This window comes from Ciconia boyciana, chromosome 9 (assembly GCF_034638445.1).
Source record: "Ciconia boyciana chromosome 9, ASM3463844v1, whole genome shotgun sequence".
Classification (NCBI taxonomy): domain Eukaryota; kingdom Metazoa; phylum Chordata; class Aves; order Ciconiiformes; family Ciconiidae; genus Ciconia; species Ciconia boyciana.
Window position 1 is genome coordinate 18291419 of NC_132942.1, and position 22286 is coordinate 18313704.

General features: G+C 35.6%; 1 protein-coding gene across 1 annotated transcript in view; it reads left to right on the top strand.

Annotated features, from left to right (window-relative positions):
* DOCK2 (dedicator of cytokinesis 2) overlaps positions 1 to 22286 on the top strand; it is a 203530-nt gene that overhangs the window by 175634 nt on the left and 5610 nt on the right. Inside the window, exons 37-48 of the mRNA XM_072873065.1 lie at positions 384 to 474; positions 1530 to 1649; positions 3428 to 3517; positions 4880 to 4984; positions 7170 to 7311; positions 9050 to 9131; positions 12750 to 12834; positions 14397 to 14483; positions 14813 to 14989; positions 16352 to 16435; positions 19259 to 19396; positions 21646 to 21773. Coding sequence (XP_072729166.1) covers positions 384 to 474; positions 1530 to 1649; positions 3428 to 3517; positions 4880 to 4984; positions 7170 to 7311; positions 9050 to 9131; positions 12750 to 12834; positions 14397 to 14483; positions 14813 to 14989; positions 16352 to 16435; positions 19259 to 19396; positions 21646 to 21773 — 1329 coding nt within the window. The remainder of the gene's footprint in view (positions 1 to 383; positions 475 to 1529; positions 1650 to 3427; positions 3518 to 4879; positions 4985 to 7169; positions 7312 to 9049; positions 9132 to 12749; positions 12835 to 14396; positions 14484 to 14812; positions 14990 to 16351; positions 16436 to 19258; positions 19397 to 21645; positions 21774 to 22286) is intronic.

The following is a 22286-nucleotide window of genomic DNA, read 5'->3' on the forward strand; positions in this document are numbered from 1 at the left end:
TGTTTACATGCAATCAAAAAGTGCTACAGAGAAAGGCAGCTATCTTTAGTAACAGTCCAGAAATAATGGACTTGGAGGTCTGACTTAGACTTTGAGTCTAGTAGTTCTTCCTCTTCCTCTTAGAGGTGGAGCTGACAGCAATTCACAGAAGGAAGTTAGCTCTTTCTCCTCCTTTTGTGCACAATGTTTCAGCATACAAAGAGAACACAGAAAAGTCTGAACAAATGCACAGACCTCTCTCAGAGTGTCCTTAAAGACTCTTTGGGTAGTGACTGTATGACATCTATGAAGTTTCCATTACAGAATTTATCTAGAACTTTTTTGACACTTAGTATTCCAGTCATGTCAATATCTAGTCTAATTCTTGTTCTCTTCTCTAACAGATATTTGTACAAATTGCGAGATCTTCATTTAGATTGTGAGAATTACACGGAAGCAGCATATACCCTTCTACTCCATACGTGGCTCTTGAAGGTTAAATTTTCTAAACTCAATATATAAATAAGCTTTTGCAATTTTCAAATTTATAAATCAAAAAGTGACTGCCTTAATCTCTGATTTACTGCATATTAGTTATTTTCCATAGGGGTATTCAAGTTTCCAGTTAAAAATACTGCAGTAGGTCATACAAAATTAGCATTAATTGCTGAAATTGTATTTTCAATAGGTGATTAAAAGCCACATATTGGTAAAAATAAACATTGTAGCAAAATAGTTTTACTTTATAGTGAGAACATTGTGGGCAAATCCTGAAGCCATTTAACTTCCATGTGGTTTTCATTTTGCTAATTTCTTACTATCCCAAACATAACAATGATGAAAATTATACGCATTTTTTTTCAGCTATCACAGGGGGACATCTGTCTTTTCATTTTAAATAATACAGATCACTGCCAAATTATGTTTGCTTTCTTTTGTGGCTGGTAATTATTTTTTGCTACGACTAATGTTTATTCTCATTGTAACTGACGTTATCAATAGAAATGGTCAGTAAGATGCATTTCCATTTCAAGGGAAAATTCAAAATTTAAATGTTCCTCAGCAAAAATTTGAGATTACTTATGGAATTTCTTTTAGTGCAGAACCATATAAATTTGGCTTTTCACAGAGCTATTTCACTTGAACTTCATTTTGACTTTTCTGATCATACAAAAATATGAGGTATATTGCATGTATTGGTATAGACAAAGACAATATTATATACAAATATTCTAATACAAAAAATCAAAACCAAATCAGTCAAGATGACACCACTGAAATAAAATGAGCTAATTTTCTCACACAGATTTTTATCCAAAATTTTTGGGTGGAGGGCAGGAAGGAACACAATTTTTTAAAATGTTATGTCTAGTCCTGGTTATCACATGAAATACAGCACTTGTTTGAAGAGGTAACGAAAACATTCCCAGTGCCTTTCCCAGTTTCTTTGCGGAAGGGTAAAAAAGATTGGACCTTGGGGGAGGGGGGATGTGTGTGTGAAATGTTGAACTCCAAAATCATATGGATTTTTAATGTGTTTTTTTCCTCAGTGGTCAGATGAACAGTGTGCACCCCAAGTCATGTCAACAGAGTTCCAGTGTTCACAGACCTATCGACACTTGAAAGAGAATCTGTATGAGAAGATCATAGAATACTTTGACAAAGGAAAGGTAGGTCTGCAGAGTTCTTTCCCCTGCCAAATCTCTTTTTACTGTGTTACTTAGGGTAGTAGTATTTAATGAATGTGTTCTGTATAAAGCGTTTGTGTAGGAAATCCTCTTTGAAATGTGGGTCAAGTAAAAATTGTGTCCTGAAGGCTTATTCACAGAGTATATCTGTTCTATATGAACATATTCTTTCAATAACCACATTCACAAAGAAAGAGGGTTAAAGTTTATACTGGACACAAGCATCTCTGTCAGGCAGTAATATAATAATAAAAAATGTTGAATGTACTTTCCTTTACTAGGAAAAGAATGTGAACTACACAGATTGCATTTCATTATCTCCCAAAAAACCAGACAGTTCAAAATGGACATATTTGTTTCAGAGAAGTCTGAGAATTGCATCCCAAACTTAAAATGTAGTAGTTTGATGTTTAGTACCTGGGTTTAGTTCAGCTTTTTTAAAAATATCTGTTAATAAAATTGCCTGTCAATACAATGACAGTAGAGCTGAGATTTTTGGAAATAAAGCAAAAGACTAGAAAGCAAGAAAAAATTCTGCAGTGCTGGATAATGAATCTTATGACCCAATAAGACCTTTAAGTCATTATGTCTTGTTCAGCTGTAGCCAAAGGTATGAAGTGGGAAGGCAATTCATTACTGCTTTTTGCAAAATAAAGGCTTAACTCCCCCACGAGAGTCCCTCCTATAATTCAGAAGGTAGAAAGTTTTTGGTGCTTCAGCACTGTGCAGGAAAATGCAGTGCTATTTATAACTTCTGAGGTTTTTTTGTTGGCATCTGAAATAACTACAATGTAGCAGTCCCCACCCACTGTATCAGAATAATTAAATCCTCATGATTTCTGATCTACCTAGCATTCAGCATCTCCTCAGATACATCAGAGGAGGTTTGCAGGAAGGCAAAAGGAGGAATGCAAGAATGCAGCTGTCAGGTTCAGGACTACCTAGCCTAGGACTACATGGCACCATGAAAAAATGGCCATAATGCATGTGACAAGCAGTGTCCTTACATCAGTAGAGAATTATGCTCAGAAAACCCCTTTTGTCTCCTTTATTCTGAATAGATGAGAAGACTGACAGAATTTGAGAAATATCCTCAAGATATAGAGTTTCTATCTGCTTTAAGATAGCTTTTGTGCTGCATATATTAAGTGCCTATAGCAGATGAGAAAAACTGTCCTAGTCTTTCCAATGCAGCTCTGTAATTCCTCACAGTAATTTTTGGAGGTAGCTATTAAGTTGTGTGGAAAGAAACAAGCTGCTACTCTGGGCAAGTGGCAATTTAAGTCTTGTAATTTTTTAGCTGACTAGGAGAGCTGTCATATGCAAAGCTACCTATAATTATGTATGCTTCAGAATTTCTTGTAAAATGAATTGTGTTTGTTTTAAGGAGAGGCAGGTGTTAGTCTCCTCATACACTGCTCCTATGCTTGGGCTATATTCTGGATGTTATGCACCTTAGTGATTTAGTCTTCTTTTTTAATGTATCTGAAAGGTTAGGTGATTTTTTATAATCTTATTGTAAGAACAAAGTAGGTTTACTTATCACTTCCTATAATGAACCATAAAAAACTTTTATTTTTACATTAATCTGTTTTCCTAAAGTTTATGATTGCGTTGAGTCTTCCCTTCTAAATGTGCAGTTAATAAATGACTGCGATTTAAAGATAGTATAATCAATAAAACTGTAGTTAAACAGTGATACATTAAAAACTTGTTTGTTGGTACTGGATTTACTTTTTGAATATATGGTTGCATTGCAGATGTGGGAAGAAGCCATATCTTTATGCAAAGAACTTGCAGAGCAATATGAAAAGGAAGTTTTTGACTATGAACTTCTAAGTCAAAACCTGGTAAGATTATATACAGGTCTTCAAATTATTTCAGTCAGAGGAATTAGTACTTTTGAGCTACCAAATGATAGAGAAGCTTATGAGCTTGTTGTCTACAACTGATTTTTAATTCATTTGTAAATAGTTGCTATGTTTTATTGTAACAATACAGTGGTAAAGTAGAGATTCATAAGGAATTGTTTGTTAAAGTTGCACGGACACCTGCTTATTGAGATATTTTGAAACTTCTATAGATTAAATAAACATGTTCTCACTTAGTGCAATTTAAAGGCCATGTATAAAAGAAATATAAGAGGTTTTTGAGGCCTTTGCACTGTTTTAGGGTAGAAAAAGCACCTGGATACATCTTTTTGCTGAAATTTTTCTTTAAATTTTAGGAACTCGAATCTTAACAAGCCTAAAGAATTCTGTCCTAATCAGGTACTGGGGAAGTAATATATCACAAGGAATTAGAACTAGGTCCAAAGGCTAGAAGGAAGATTTTAAAGGAAGATTAAATGTTCAATTATTTGTTTTCATTAAAATTGAGTTAATCTAATAAGAATCCCCTCCCCCACATATCTTCTTCTTTTCCACCTCCAAGATTCCACACTTGCATGATCTTTAACAAATATTTAGGGCTCATTCAATAGATATCCCTGAATCTTCCACAAAGAAACCGTGGGAATCAAAACATGATGTTCTTGAACAGTGTTGTGTATAAAGAAAGCTTTTTTTCCTCCCAATAAATTCTGCTTTCATCATAAACTAAAAGATAAAGAAAATTATTTTTGCCAATTCCATTTAAGTTGCAGTGTTGCGTGTCTCATAGATATAACACAGGAAATAAAAATAGTAAACCTAAATCACACTTAGTATTTTATGGAAGACATTGTTCTAAGCCCTTTACATGGTGTGTGTCCTTAGCGTGATGCTAGGGCAAAAGTTTGAGTTGATCCATACCTCAGAAAACATTTGAGGTAGGTAGGGAGTTTTTCCAAATGTATTATCTCAGTAATGTTATCAGTTAAGTGTTAAAGTGTAAAGTGCCAAGTATGACTTTGGTGTTTCCTTTTTTTTCTTTTCACGCTAGTGAATTAAAGGTAAGCCTGATTCTGAAGTCAAATAATTAAAATTGAAGCCATACACATTTAGCTATGTATCATATTTGCATATAAATGTAAACAATGTTTAATGTACCACAGCAGTGTCATGTGCATGTGCATGCTGATTATTGCTATAGCTTACCAAATGATAATTGATAGCTCTTGCATTTCCCCTGATAGCTGTAGTACATAGCATAGTACTACTGTAGAGGCTAAAAAATAAATTGAAAAAAAAAACCAAACAAACAGAAGTAATTGCAGTTGGTTTTGCTTTCAGATTCAACAAGCTAAGTTCTATGAAAACATCATGAAAATTCTGAGGCCTAAACCAGACTATTTTGCTGTTGGGTATTATGGACAAGGATTCCCCACATTTCTAAGGGTAAACCTGTTTAAATTATTACTTTTTTCATCTATTTTCATATGCTTCTAAAAATATGAGTGTACTCTACTAACACAAGTGAGTCTCTGGAGATATTTACCATGGATTTAGTTTTGCTTGGATGCAGGACTGTAGTCAAAGTCTGAATTGTTACTTGTAAGAATATGCATGAAATGTTTTCAGATGCTTCTAAGTTGATTCTTTCTCTTAGTTTGATTGTGGAAACTAGAAGATATATCAGGTAGTGAAGGTGATATATGAGAGCCAAATGCAGCAATATGATGTAATTTGGTATGGGCAGCTCTTATGGTACATCTTTCTCAGATGAGCCCCCACACAGGTTATTGATAACTATCAGAATGTCATTAACTAACTTGTGTTCAAATTAAATCGAAAACTCTGTTTCACATGAGCTTGGTATTTTTAGTGTACCTTATAATGAACTGACAAGCATTTCAGATTTATATTGCTTCTCAGCTACAACTGAAATACATTACGATTGTAGAAACAGCATATTTTTCAGATCAATACACTCCATAGCCAAATATTGTGTCTTTAACAGTGGGAAATAATAGATAAGTAGGGTAGGGAAGAGTATAATATAGAGCAGGTGTGCAGTGATATTGAGCTGGTATATATTTCCTACTTATCTGATAAACAGCTTCCTGGGTTGGAGGTGACAGGTTTTTTTCCTAGTCTTTCATGGATTGTTCTATGGTGAATTTGTCCAGTTGCTTTCTGAACTGGTGGCCTCACAGGACACAACTGTGTGTGCTGGAGATTTACTGTTGCCTGTTTTTTGTCATCTGATAATTTCTCTACACTAGTTCTTACAGAGAGACTGAACAGTTATTCTTTAATCACCTTCCTCATGCTGTTCATGACATACTGTTCCTTATAGTCTTGGTTTGTTTAAACATTGCTTCCACAGCAACCATTCCATGTGTTTTAACATCCTGGTTCCCTTGCCGTCCATTTTCTAGTTCATGAGATGGTAGGGCAAGAAGTGTACATAGTATTTGAAATGTGGATACACTATTAATTTGTTCAGCGTCATGCTGATATTTCTTCTTTTGTTCTCCTGTTTTCCTCATAATGACTGAAGTTCAGATTGCTTTTTTGATCTCTGATATGCATTGAGCTGACATGTTCATACCAACTGTCTTGTGTTATTCTAAGTTTTTTCCTGAATGGTAACAGCTAGTTGATATCTTAGGACAATTATGGTAAGTTTGAACTGTTTTCATTAAACAGATCTCTATACACTGAATCTACTCTCTCAGTTTTCTTTACTTTTCTCCATTTTTGACTACTGTGTGAGAAATCAAGAATCCAAAGGATCTGTTTTTCAAGAAACCTGACAAACTTAGGAAGTAATGCATAACTGGCTTTCACTTTAGTTTTTTAAAAGATCATTGCTTTCTTTTAACCATAGTAGTGCATGTCTTCAGAGCATAAAACTAACCTGAATATTTGATGTTTTCTTGTAGAGAAAAAAATCTTTTCTTACATACTACAATTAATATGGTAGCTTTCCTCACACTTGAAAAGCGATGAAAGATCTCTCTTTCCCAGTTTTAAAGGCCAAAGTTGCCTTGAAAACATTGGAAAAATAGTGAAATGATATGCTAATATTACACCAAATGAAGCACACACCTTTTGTTTCTGGTATTATAGAAGTATCCTGTTAAATGAAGCAAACTGAACCACAGATGAGCACATTTGGGGTTAGACTGTAATGTAAATGAGGACATTTCATAATACCAAGGAGAAGGAGCAGGCAGAGGAAACCTATATATTGGTATTAGAAACCTGTGAAACCTGGACCCAGAATGTATTTGAAAGCAAATCCTTTTACTTGACAGACAAGAAGAAACGGAATCTCAGTACTTTTCTTACCTCCCATTCTGATATTATTCTGCTCTACAGGAGCATCCTCAGTGGTGATGCCAGTTTATCTTCATTCTGTCTAACAGCATAAAGTAAGGTTTCTGGAGAGTCAGTGCTGCATTCCAGCACCTGGTCAAAATGGTGTCTTGCTTTATACTTCATTAATATTCAGAAAACAGTAACACTCGTTCCAAAATTTGGAGACCCCATTGTGTCTTTGTACTTATAAACATGCATCTATAACTTCTGCCTCAGCATCATATAGCCCAAGAAATCAGCTATTTATTCCTTGCAGAACAAAGTATTCATCTATCGTGGGAAGGAATATGAAAGGAGAGAGGATTTCCAGGCACAGCTCATGAGTCAGTTTCCCAGTGCAGAGAAGATGAACACCACCTCAGCACCTGGAGAGGATGTGAAAAACTCTCCTGGTCAATGTATCCTTGAACACGTGGGAGATTACAGAATGAAGGCAGGTTGGAGAAACCTTGTGTTTAACAAGATTTTATCTGGGTGGAACAATCATTTCCTAAAAAGGATGAAAGTTTATTAATGTGGCAGCTCAGTTTGCAGTTTTACTTATCTCTTGCATGTCTTCTATGGTTTGTCCCTAAGATGTTTGCTCCTGTTTTTCTCACAATTCTAAGGAGTCTGTCTCTTTCAATCATCATAGAATCATAGAATCATTTAGGTTGGAAAAGACCCTTAAGATTGAGTCCAACCATAAACCTAGTCCACCACTAAACCATGTCCCTAAGTGCCATGTCTACATGTCTTTTAAATACCTCCAGGGATGGTGACTCAACCACTTCCCTGGGCAGCCTGTTCCAGTGCTTGATAGCCATTTCAGTGAAGAAAATTCGTTCAAGTTCATACATGGTTTATCTTTATTTTCTTCAAGTGGCAAAAACAGTGATGAACACATGAACTGGCCAAGTTGAAAGCAGCAAATTGTCTATTATCTCACCTTCCTAGCTGTTGTGTCTTGATATTAAATTAATTCCTTCCTTGAACATTGTTCTGACTGGCACTGCACTTGGGTATCACCTGCATTTCTTGGCAACATAAATATGCCTTATGTCACTCTCAGAAATTTTCCTAGGAAAATTAACTCATAAACATCGTTAGCCACCTTTTAGAATGCCCTAAATTATTCTTGTTTAGAAGTACTCTAACAGTTGCTTGCAAACATTATCTTTTTCTTCATGTTCTGAGTTAAATCATTACTGGCTGAGCAGATATGAGATCACCTCATTGTATCACTTTTTTTTTTCACGTCTTGATTTTCCTTTATTAATTTTCAAGGTAATGTTGTAACACTTCACATGCTCTCTTGAGTATTCTGATGGAACCTGCTAGAGGCGAAAAGGAATACTGCTTTCTTTTCACACTGTTGGGACTGAAGCAGAGAGTATTACAGGCTTGTCTAAAATAGTACATTAAGCTTGAGAGCCAAGCTCTCATAAGTCTGCCTTGTGTCTTAACTAATTTTTTTTTTTTTGAGATCATATGCTTCAGTCCTTTCTTAAAGTAGAATTTGCTCAAGTCTTTTTGCACCTAACAGGAGATATGCGCCACTTATGCACTTAAGAAAAAGCTATGGAATCTAACCAGAGGGAATGAGTTTCAAATATACTGAAATATCTAAGAATATGACATATTTACTTACAAATACAGTATTCCGATCAAAAAATAACACTTCCATAGAAAAAGGAAATCTCAAGTAAAAGGGCTGCTCAATTACAGATTTCAAAGATGAAATGCTAAATGTCATGACATTATGCATGCCTAAAGCTAAATAGTGAAACTGTTAACATCAGATGTTGTTGATGTTATTTTTGTAAGTTGACTGGGCTTTAAAATTTAATGAATGATTCAGTGTGATAAATTCAGCTACATATATTCAAGCTCAGTAAATAATAAAAATATGCAGTTCAAAATTAATATAAATAAATATTCATTGGTTACTACTGGCATATTTTTCCTTTTTTGGCCAAAAAAGCTCCACAAATGAACCCCTGAACTTTGCAGACTTTTCACCAGGAAAGTGAAAAGTCTTATAATAATAAGGAAAAAAAAATAATTTTCCTTATTATTTTTATTTTTATTTCCCCCACAGCCTACAATATTTCATACTCACAGTTAATAACATGCCCTTAACTTTCACGATTTCAGATATCCAGTGTTTTACAGTGCAACCAGTCCTGGAGGAGCAACCTAGATTCAAAAATAAGGCAGTACCTGATCAAATTATGAAGTAAGTGAATTTCTGTAATAGATAATATAATGAAAGTCAGTCCATATTCCTAAACTGACGACCATTATTTTGTGAACTCAGTCATTTGCCAATGAATCTTAGCGCTTCTATTGTCTTAGTTTACTGACAATTTAGTATTCCCTAGCAATTTCATGAAAGAACATCTACCCATCTACCACTTAAGGAATAGCATATAGTTACAGGGTGGGGAGGTAGAATCCATGCTTTGAGTTCAAGTTATTGAGTTTTCAACACAGCTTCTTAGACAACTGTTGGAGAGGGGGGTCTTAGAGGTGATTGGTAATATGAGAATGGTTGAGTTGAAGGCTCTTGTACACCAGAATCTTGTTATGACTCACCTTGCCAGGTGCAAAAGACATGGTGGCAAAATGGTTTCCATTGGTACTATGGTCAAGATTTTGTAAAGGAATAAAGGAAATGAATTGTCCAAAGTATTTTGAGAACAGACTGACTAATATTTCCAAACTCCTAATCCATTGTAGAACAGGTTGAATTTATTATATTTTCCTAATTAAGTGTTCTGACTACATGTGTGAAAAGTGATGGTTCATTCTAATAGTTGATGCCAAAATACATACGGTACCTACTGGAATATTGGCTGACTTCAGGCTTGTGAGATTTTTGGCTCCAAATCCATCAATATATAAAGGGGTATTATGTGAGAAAGATGGAGAGAGACTTTTTACCAAGGCCTGTAGTGACACAATGGGAGGCAATGGTTTCAAACTGAAAGAGGTCAGATTTAGATTGGATATAAGGAAGAAATTCTTTACTATGAGGCTGCTGAGACACTGGAACAGGGTGTCCAGAGAGGTGGTAGATGCCCCATCCCTGCAAGTGTTCAAGGCCAGGTTGGATGGGGCTCTGAGCAACCTGATCTAGTGCAAGATGTCCCTGCCCATGGCAGGGGGGGTGGAACTAGATGACCTTTAAAGGTCATTCAATGATTTATTCAATGATTCATTCATGATTTATGAATCCATTCAATGATTTATATGTTTGCAAACATGGTCAATTGTTGTGGTTTAACCCCAGCTGGCAACTAAGCACCACACAGCTGCTCGCTCACTCCCCCCCCAGTGGGATGGGGGAGAGAATCAGAAGAGTAAAAGTGAGAAAACTCGTGGCTTGATATAAAGACAATTTAATAGGTAAAGCAAAAGCCGTGCACGCAAGCAAAGCGAAGCAAGGTATTCATTCACTACTTCCCATGGCAGGCAGGTGTTCAGCCATCTCCAGGAAAGCAGGGCTCCATCATGTGTAATGGTTACTTGGGAAGACAAAGGCCATCACTCCAAGCATCTCCCCCTTCCTTCTTATTTCCCCAGCTTTATATACTGAGCATGATGTCATATGGTATGGAATAGCCCTTTGGCCAGTTTGGATCAACTATCCTGGCTGTGTCCCCTCCCAGCTTCTTGTGCACCTGGCAGAGCATGGGAAGCTGAAAAGTCCTTGGCTAGTGTAAACATTACTTAGCAACAACTAAAACATCAGTGTCTTATCAACACTGTTTTCAGCACAAATATAAAACATAGCCACATACTAGCTACTATAAAGAAAATTAACTCTATTTAACTCCCAGCCAAAACCAGCACATCAATAAAAGCTATTGCTTATCAATAACACCTGAATGAAAAATTTCAAGATAGTATTTGCTAGCTTGTAACTTAAGGACAGCAAAAAGTACAAGCATCATCAGTTAAGGCAGGCCATATTTTCTCCCTGTTCTTGCCAGTGCCTTGTAAAAGCACAAGGTATAACTCTATGTCCCTAATTGAAACTGGTTAAAATGGGCATCTTAAGTTAAAATTTCTCCAGGTAAACTGACGTACCTGCATTTTTAATGCGACAGAGGCTTTGCAATGCCTCCACACTTAAACAAAAAAACCCTCAGACTAAACCCTTTAATGACACTTCTATTGTCATTTTCCAAAAAGAGACTGAAGACAGAAGGCTTCTTTTTACCAGCTGAGGTCATTTCTCACTGTTCCACAGCTGGATTCAAACCAGATGTCACCTTTGTCTGCAGCCTTCTTTATAGAATCTTTACAGAAATTGCAATTGATTCAGAGTGGAAAAATAATAATCACCTCCCCACATACACCAAAATAAATAAAGCAGATACAAGCACAGGTCTTGTACTACAAGATTAAAAAAAAAAAAAAAAAAAAAAAATGAACTGTGGTCCCAATTTCAACTTGAATTCATTTTAAAATCAGTAACTGAAAGATAGCTTATAAAGCTGGTCCTGTTTGACTAGATTTCAGAATAGTGCCAGCCACATTTTGAACTTTTAACAGTTTTATTTAACGAAGTGCTCCACATAAAGTACAATCTCTTGTCATATGGAAGACTGTAATTGTTTGTCTCAGCTGAAGAATTCAATAAAACTGCTGATTTCATCTGGTCTTAGAGATTTATTTCTATGAGTGTACTTTATGGGTGTTTGTTAGTTACAGTAATTGATGGCAATGCAGTTATTCTATCAAAGAGCTCAAAAATATCTGTCCTTTCAGATGGAACTGTATAAAGTGATCTGACCAAGTGTGGCAGTATTTTCCACTTTCTTTTCTTTATTGATGAGGATAATCTTAGTAGTTTGGATCAGAAATCCTAGGTTCATATGGAATAACATACCAGAAGTTTGCTTAGCTCAACTGTTTGGGGTGTCTCAATTTCTTTCTTTCTCCAGGCTTCCAAAACATGGCTTGGTTTTACTGTAAGATGTTTCTGAGATATATTTTTGCTCTGCAAAATTATACTTAACGTGGCTTTAAATTTAATTCATCTTTAAAACAAAAACTAAAAACCAAAAGGAGATCTTTTTCTGTGGACTGCAAAATACTTAGCCAAAACTGTGCAATCTCTATTCTTTCAAATTAGCCACTGCTAAAAGCCAAGTGGTTACAAATTTAGTGGAAATATGTGCTCACAGTGATTAAGAAAGTTTCATTAGCTAAATAGAATAGACCATAACATGAATTTGCAACAGATTCTTTATATTGATGTCCCCCTCTATAAGTATTTCTATACATTTTCTTATCTATTACAACAAATTGTTATTAATGGCTTCCAATGTTTAGTTTATTGAATAACTATTGTTCTGCATTTTGAGCAGAATTGTTAGACGTGATTTGGCATGCGCCGTGAATGAAAAATCACATGCATTTCCATCCAGGTGAATATATCCGTTCTGTTCAGACAGTTATTTTTAACAAAATATACTCCTTTTGTATGCCATTATAAAGCAGGCAAGCAGTGTGCATGCCACAGCAAGAATACAGGAAAGTAAAAATCTTTTCTAGACCTTCTGTAGGTTTTAACATTAATCTGGAAGTTCTGGAATTTTTGTACCTGGAAACTACACCCAGTCACAAGCTGAAGCTTAATACTTGTAAAATACTGTGTGTTGACCCTGATTTATAGATAAAGTAGTTGTCTCCTGAGTTTTCAGTAAAGTGCTTTTTTTCTGAGCAGTAAATTTGCTTTTAATTAAAAACTCAACTGACTCAAAAAGAAGTATTTCACTGTGATGATAAGATCCATAAATTTCTGAATTCTGTATTTTACAACAGTCTTTTTTAAATCTTTCAGTTTTTATAAGTCCAATAATGTGCACCGATTCCACTATTCAAGACCAGTCAGAAAAGGATCTGTTGACCCTGAAAATGAATTTGCTGTAAGTAAATGAATGACAGGGTGATGGATGCAGTTCTGGCAGCTGTGACTGAATTTTGATCTAGATCCTTTCTTAGTATCAGATTACTCTTTACAGACACCCTAACTTTAGGATCTGGTTCAAAAAAATAAACGCAATATTTATCTGTTTCAGCACTACTCCTATGTACTTACTTAATGATACATCACTGTTTCAATTGCAGGTAAACATTATGTAGTTAAGTATGTTCAACACATTTCTGTTAAGCAGTAACATTTTCTGGTACAGATTTTCATTATGAAACAAGATGACATGTAGTAAATATCAAATCGTTTGCCTCTTGTAGTTTACAACACTTTTGTCAGCTGCCAGCTTGGCAATCAGAGGTGTGTGTTGTCTGCTTTCATCAGTCCTGTGAAATCCTGACAGACTAGAGTACTACCTATGTCATTTTTATTCCCATGCATAATGGTGTAATGCTCAGAAATAGTCTTAGTTGTTCAAATACTCTAGGAAATATGTAACATGATAAATTATTTTTCAGTGTTGTGCATAAAAATGTGGTAAGTTTCTGTATTTTAATTTTACAGATATCTGATATTTTACAGTTTGTCATGAACCATACCATCCAATATTTATGGCTAAAGCTGTGCTCTTGGGATACTGATGGGAAAAGCCATTTATTTCAAAAATGTACACTTTCTGTTATGTGTATGCTGATTAGTAATGTCAACAGTGTCATGTAAGGGGCTTCTTACCTGCTCTTAAATTAAATGCTTCATATGCAAAATCTACCCTGACATCCCAGCTTTGCGCTGTATTGTCAAGACCCATGATGCACATTGGCTTCCTTTGCAAACTGGAGAGTTTTGAAACCATTTATGAATATACCTTGAAATGGTTTTACAAAAATTAAATCGTTAATGTTTTCATTGCTGATGATAATAGATAATATGCATACTTACTTTACATTGGTGGAAATTGGGATATTTAGAGTACATCTTCATTGCATTCATTATTATGTTTCTCAGTACTGGCAGTTTAGATGAGCTGACATTGGTAAAATAAGGAGCAGTAAGGTAAATGAACTAGTGGCATTTTAAAATACTAACAGCTAGTCTTGTTCAGAAGAGGAAAAAGAAAGGGAAAAAAAAGAAAGAATGCTGGCAAGTTGTTATAGGGCTATTACTGCTTTTAATTGCAGAAATACATTTCAAAAGTGGAGGGAGGAAGTATAATCTGGGTAGAGGTGAGAGTAGGTCATTCTATCTGTCATTCAGTCGTTCAATTACAGTCATTCAATCTGTAATGGCAAAAGTAGGAATAGATACTAAAAGATTCAAGGGTAATTTTCTTTTTACTCTGCTTTGTACAGGCTTAGTGCCTGAAGATGACCTAATCTGAAATCAGAAGAATGATTTGTGCAAATTGCTGTGCTAGATTCATTTTGCAGTGTCCTTTTATGCAAAAATGTGCATATGCTTTCCATCTACATTCTTTTCACTCTGACATTTCAGAAGGCAGAAAAGATTAAAGTTTAAATCCTGAAGTATAATTTTATCCCTGCTATGTTTTTTTAATAGTCTATGTGGATTGAGAGAACATCATTTGTTACAGCATACAAACTTCCTGGAATTTTACGATGGTTTGAGGTTGTCTCCATGTCACAGGTGTGTATTAACATGCTAAGAACCCATAAAACATGTATCTGTGTGAATCCTCATGTACAAAATAGTTTGCAATTTATCAGACAAGGCTATTGTTATTTACTTACTTTTATACATACAAAACTATTATTACTTATGTTTTATCTTTCTACTGCTGGAATCGATATATTTTACATCAGATTTATAGTTTCAGGACCAAGTCCTAAGATAATTGAACAAATCTGTGTTGGTTTGCTGAATTGTAAGAATTATTCATATACGTGAAGTTTTATAAAACCAAAAAGACCTTTTTATGTCTTTATAAATCTTAGAAGTCTTTTGTTTCTTTATAGACTACTATTAGTCCTTTAGAGAATGCTATTGAGACTATGTCCACAACAAATGAAAAAATTTTGATGATGATTAACCAATACCAGAGTGATGAGAACCTTCCTATTAATCCACTTTCTATGCTTCTGAATGGAATTGTTGACCCAGCTGTTATGGGTGGCTTTGCTAAATATGAGAAGGTAAGAGCTTTTAAGTCAATGCAAACTTATTTAGGTATATTATTTCATAATTCTCCTACATCCTTTGTTCAAAGTGGCAGTGGAATGTGGCCTGGCAATATGAAAGACATAACTCTACCGATTAAGAGATCCTCATATCCTGGTCACATCTGTCTTTGAAAGCAGAAACTAGCAAACTAGAATAACTGAAGCTCAATATTAATTGCAGTTATGAGGGTTTTTTCATATACATGTGAGACGAGATACCCCCTTTGTAATGAAGTAGGCTCTCACACATCAAAAGGTTTGGTCTGGAGTAAATGAATCAAGTTTATCCTACAGTAGGTCTGGAGTATTTAGATGTGGGTTAGAAATTAAACCATCATCAGGTTTTCTCAGTAACTGCAGTCATTCTGCATAGCAGGTTTTGTTCTTAAAAAATGGGAATACAGATAAAAACTGTTCTGGCAATACATGGAAAATGGAATGTCTTCAGGAACTGAAGTGTAGAAAATTTGTCCCTAAGGCCACCTTATGAAGGCAGAGTAGGAGAGAAAGCAGGAATGTTAAAAACTCATATAAATTTAAATTCTAAATTATTAATTATTAAAGTTTTGAATGAAAATGAATGCAGGGTTACCCCACAGCTATGGAGCTCTATTATTTCTGCCTGCCGTTTCCTGATGAAAAGCATGTGCTGTGCTCAGTAGGCTCAGCATATCAGATAGACTCGGATAGTGCTGAAAAGATGCCATATATCTATATATGTATACATGTACGCACATAAATTATATGTGGTAAGCATGGCATATTCTGGAGGAGTATGACTTATGCTATGTTAGTCCTAAAGTATCATTTGTTTAGATATTTGGGAGTCATGGACAAATAGCTACATTCTTCTTTTGTACCTGGGAGAGAAAATCTTTGGGCAGCAAATGGCAGTGTGTATGCAATATCTGGCTCTGTTCATCTATGAGAGAGGTCAATTTCTTTATTGTATAACACTGGCTAATGTCAGTAAGCAGGGTACTTACCCTACTAAATGATCATTTGTCAATGTAAATCATGATACTCCAAATTTGTGCCTTTTTAGTTTCAGTGCAAGCTTAATAAAACCAACAATAATTGGGTTTCATAGTAAGGGTCCCAAACTCAGAAGTGTTGGATAAAGACTGAATATATTTTAACAAAAAAGAGCACCTCAGTTCTCAACTGTTATAATAAGGAATTATCACTAGCAGCATCTGGTTAAGGAGCATGCGTATGTCTCTCTTATTTGATGACCAATATTATGGTCACCAGCTGGAGTCAATGGAATAACCATTGATTTCTTTACCTGTCAAAATGATGGACTGATTTTATTTTTTTTTTTTTTTGTCTAAGGCTTTCTTTACAGAAGAATATATCAGAGACCATCCAGAGGATCAAGAAAAGCTGAACAGACTCAAAGATCTAATTGCTTGGCAGGTAACTTCTTAGAGACAGCAGTCATCTGAGGCTTCATCAGCTATTCCTTTCTTCTGTTCCTTTCTAGCAGAGAACATAGCATTTAGATGATTGTGTCATTTTTACCAGGTTTTGGTGGTGTTTTGTTTGGGTTGTTTTTGTTTGTTTTTTTGGGTTTTTTTCGGGGGGGGGGGGCGGTGTTTCTTTGTTTTTACTGTTTCCCCAAAGCAGGGAGGGGTAGAAGAATGAGAAGATTCTTGTTACAAACTTCCTGCCTAGTTTTGTGATGAAATCATAGTATTTTTTTAAAAAGGGACTCATAGTAAAATATTCTCTTTCAGACTAAACCTTCTGTTTCAGAGTAGGTATAGCTGTAAAAGGACTATCTATTTATTATCCTATGTAGATATTAATATTTTCCCTTAAGTAGGAAAAAAGGACTTCAATACCTTCAATTTTAATGTGCCTAACAGGAAGCGTGTATTCCATTAGTAACCCACTAAGATCACTGACGAAACAGCATAGCAATAATTCCTCACCCTCTGATGTGGCATGTGATTGATAAAACATTCTTGGGGATCTAAGCAATCCTGTCCTTCAGGTTTTTTAAAATCTGGACAAATGGCTTAATTACAAAAATCACATTGTATTTCCTGAAGAGTATCATCATTATAGTGTCCATTAAGAGTTAGATGAAATGCTACCAGAATTGGGGGAATTACCCATATATCTCCTTACGTCCTAGGGAAAGCAGTAGGCCGGAAAAGTACTTTGTAGAACACATCATTTGAAATGGTTTATCAAAAGCCACATATAGTGGGCTACATTTATGGTTAAAAGGGCCAGTATTTCAAACTCAGGTTGTATTCCTGGAGACAAAACTGAGAGCATGACAAAATTCATAAGGACTTCATGAATTGCTGGGAAAACAAGCATTTGCAAATGTCAGAAATTTTCTTGGGAAATAACTGTTTCCTAGAGGTGGGTATTTGTTCTTGTTTTTTGTTTGTAAGGGGGTTTTTTGCTTTAGAAACCTTAATGGAATGCTAGTTGCTCACAGGAGTTATTTTCATGCTCAGTGACCCTTCAAGATTGGTGCTACGTGTCTTTTGTGTGACAAATAGCATGGAAGACCATTAGTAAATATTTTTAAGCTATATCTCCAGAGGAAAACCGAATATCTCCCTATACTAGCAGCACCAAGATTTTTGGGGTTTTTTATTCATTATTATATTATTTTATATATAGTGTACATATGATAACCTGCAGAACCCTTTTGTCCTCAAAGAGGAAAATGTACCTACGGGAGGTGGTAGCAGCAAAAAAATTATTTTTGCTGAGATTCACGGGAAAATGGCTCTTTTCATTGACCTAAGCATTTGTTATGATAATGGAGGGAAGAAAAACATGACCTCAAAAATTATCAATCCTATTTGCATTATCTAGTCCAAATAGAAATTATTGCCATCAATATATGGCAAACTGAATGATTATGAGAGAAGAGACTTACATGTTTGCACATAGATAGTTTGATAAGAAATGACTAACTGCTAAGTCCTCTGAAATGTAGGTGACTTAAGTGAGAAAGAACTGTTTTCTGTATAAATAAATGGGCATAGGAATTGCTATAACAAGGCATAATATAGTGATCTCCCTTTCAAGAGGGATGTTATGAAATAGTGTGAGTTAATCTGGAATTTTACTATCAGAAGTGAATGTCTCAAGATATCTCTCATCATGTTCCATGTCTCATTCTTTGTACTAACTCACTAAAAAATTCTTTGTCATTGATTTAATCTTATGCCATCCTTGTGAGAGGGCTACAGGATCCTGGGCTGCATCAAAAGAAGCATAGTCAGCAGGTCAAGGGAGGTGATTCTGCCCCTCTACCCTGCTCTCATGAGTCCCCACCTGGAGTACTGTGTCCAGCTCTGGAGTCCTGAACACAGGAAAGACATGGAGCTGTTGGAGCAGGTCCAGAGGAGAGCCACAAAAATGATCAGAGGGATGGAACACCTCTCCTGTGAGGGAAGGCTGAGAGATTTGGGGTTGTTCAGCCTGGAGAAGAGAAGGCTCCGGGGAGACCTTATTGTCGCCTTTCAGTACTTAAAGGGGGCTTATAAGAAAGGTGGGGACAGGGGTAAAACTGGGCAAAGTCAGCCTGGTTAGTGCAAGCTGCCTCTGTTCGTGGCTTGAAGTTGTTAACTTTTGTATTGAAGCGTTGTCTCACTGAATTTTTCTCGAGATGTGGGGAGTACAGAGGAAGTCTGCAGAGTAAAATTGAGGAGAAAGGAAGAAGTCATCTTCAGTAACCAGGCATTAACATATCAAATTGCTGCAGCAATTGTCAAAGTGATCACATGATTAAGCCCCCAGTAGACTGATTTAAACCTTTCCCAGTCACTTAATCCTCCATTTTGAAATAGAAGAGTTTGAAACCACCTGCCTGGAATCCACTTGGATATTTTTTCATCCCTACCTCCTTTCTTGTAAACTATGGCAGGCACCTTCATAAGCAGGTGGGCTAGTAGTCTAAGAATTTTTTAAACTCTCACATGGTGTGTTTAATCTCATGAGGGATTAACATTAAAATACATAGAAGAGAGAAAACAAACACTATGAGGCAGCCACCATTCTTCAAAAATTTACTGAGCAAGCCCATTTTTCAAGAGCCCTTTCCATCTTGTAGTTGCTGCTAAAAGCTGAGATCAACTGACAAATCCATCTGCCAATCCCAGTAAGAGTTTTGCAGTTGACTTAGCAGATACTTCAAATGGAGCTAGAGGGGTTGTCAGACCCAGTTTAATATTCTCACTTTTTTTCTTCCTTTTTTCCCTCTTCAAGATACCTTTCCTTGGGGCTGGAATTAAAATTCATGAAAGAAGAGTTTCTGATAATCTTCGTCCTTTCCATGACCGTATGGAGGAATGTTTCAAGCATTTAAAAGTTAAAGTGGAAAAACAATATGGAGCCAGAGAATTGGTATTGCTCTCCTTTTTAACCTCTTCTTGCAATTTCTCTTTACTTAATACACTGTTCTTCTAAACAAAAACACATACTAAACTTTTGTTGCTTGTGGGTTTTGTTGTGATCTGAAGGTAGTAGGACCTGAGTTTTATAGTCAGAGTTGATTAAATTCTTGGACGTATCAAATATTCCTCATTCTGGAAGATGTGGAGTATTTTATTACATCTATTAAAATTGCAATTCTTTTCTGCCTTATTAAGGAAGTAAAAGCAAATTCTCATGTTTCTCCTCTTTGTAATTTTTCTTAGTGGTTTAGGGCTTTGATCTGCAACTGATGTCTCCCTGTGCTAGCCACTTCCAGCTGTGTTGTGAAGTAAAACCTATGATGTGTATAGTATTATAAATATTAGTTGAGACCAAACTGAAATATATGGGAATTGAAGGATAACTTCTAAACACAAGCTCTCCAGACAATTCTCGAATAAATAGTCTAGGTGAGCTTGTGCAGGCTAGCAAGAATGTTGTTGGCTGGCTTTTGTGATTAAATACCAGTTGCTTTGGCAATTATTTTATGCTGTTGCTTTCAGCATTGATGATTTTATAAGAGGATTTATTTCTTCTGTTACAGGGGAAAAAGTAGCAAGTTTCTAATGTAAATTTTGGATATTGTGCTGTGTTACACACCTATATGATGAAAATTTTGTATATTTATCTCAGAATGTGTTTCTTATTTTCACTCCCATGCCACCATCCTTGGAATAATAGAGAGACTTTAATCCACAATTACCAATCTTTCCTGATGTTTGAACCCTTCAGCACTCTTACAGATCAGCACTTTAAAAAAGCAACCTATTTAAAATTTTGCAAGAGCAGAGAATGTACTTTGTGAGTGGCACCACTGCCATTTTATTATGTCTGACTCTCCCTGGTGGCTGGCCTGAGCTTTTTTATTAAAAGAAAAGAAAAAAAAAAAAGTTATGCAGATATTGTGTCTTTATCACAAGATTCTGGCCATTCAAAGGATAAGCAGCATGTAAACTCATTGCATGTAAACTCTGCAAAACACTTGAAAATAATTCTTGAAACTACAAATGTTTCCAAATCTTCTGCTAGACATCAGAGTCTTAGTGAGAGAAACAAACTATTTGGGAATTTGGCATATGAAATTACACATAAATTTTTAATATCTTCTGTATAATCAGAACAAAACCCTTTTTAAAACCCTGTTTAAAAAACATTTTATATGAAATGTTTTTTAAAAGTTGTTCACATCCTGTTTGTAGGATAGAAATTGAAGTAGGCTGGAAAAGTAGTTTATGGCATGCATGCACCATGAAATTCTCAAAAACCTGCCTCATATCATGACGCTGTGATGAGCTAACTAGGGGGAGGCATGCTCATCCCAGGAAATATTTGAACAGAAAAAGAGAGAAGAGCTAACTGCACTCTACAATTTTAGATCCCAGAAGTCATCTCTAAAGAAAGAAAACAGTTCTAGAATTAGCCAAGAAATGTGATCCTTGTCTCTACCTTATTAACAAGAGTAACAGGAAAGCATTTGGAAATAAGTTAGAATATTTCAGTTAACTTTGTACCAGGCTGCAAAGCCTAAATAACCATCAACATTAAGCTGAATATTTCCAATATGATAGCTAAATCTTCTTCAAGAAGATTTGGAGTGATATCTACTTTTCCTCCTTCCACTGCAGAACATACCAACTTCAAGCTTTGCAGAGAGAGATTGTGCAGCATATATGGCTTTGTGCAATATGGATACATTATGCCCTGGAGAATCCTCCTGCTCTTCCTGTCTGGCTATTAGGGAAATATGAATTTTGTCCAATGTTTGCAAACTTATAACTAAAAAAGGCTAGATTAACCTATAGAGATGGCAGAACCTGTTGTATTGAAGACGGAGCATGATAAGTGTCTTTGAGCGAGGACTAACTAAATCTATTTGCCCAAGCAAGTACTTCAGTGGCGTGCCCCAGGTCTGTTCAAAGTAAGATCAGCAGACACTGTTTCTCTTAATTTCTTTTTCAAACATATAGTTAATTATGTCAATTGTGGTTTATTTAGCTACTCACTGTAACATTGAGTTTGAGAGGTCTTAGGCTGTAGCCAGACAGAAGAAACAATCAGAGTAACTAATGGTAGCCAAATGTTAAAACACCTGTGTTATCTTCAAGACCTAGTGAAAAGGGACGAAATGAAGTTCACACAAAGTTGTTTGATAGAAAATGTTTCTCTTTTCCATCCTGTAGCCAGATTTTGATGACAAGAGAGTAGGACGGCCAAGATCAATGCTGAGATCCTATCGTCAGTTATCAGTTATTTCACTGACTTCCATGAATTCAGACTGCAGTACTCCAAACAAAACTGCTTCAGAAAGGTTGGTTATGAATACAATATAAATTTTCTTTCAATCCTGGTTTTTAACCAGTTGTATGGGATGAAACAAAAAGATTAAAAAAAAAAAAAAAGGCATTCAAGTATAAAGACCACTAGCAGTCTCTTCAGACTATGCCAAAATTATTTTTAACTGTAGCTATCACTTCCTCCAGGCTTCAAGCTACAGTATTTCAACCTTAATAGACAAAATATACTCAACTCTCACTGAAAAAAGTGGCATTTCATTTTCAGGAAACAAGTATTCTAAAATTTAAATGACATTTCAAAAAAATACAGAGATCTGCGGTTTTTGCAAGTTTCTTTTTATACAGCTTTTAACTTAAATAGCATCTTTTTGCTTGTAAAAATTAGCGAGGAAGAGGACAACCTTTACAAACTTACAAGTAAGGAGGTGCAACATTTTAATAAAGCCTGTGGTAATGTAAAATGCTTTGCCTAATACGCTTTCTTAACTGCAGCACTGGGAAGCATAAAGACTTTTAAGTTTGAGAGA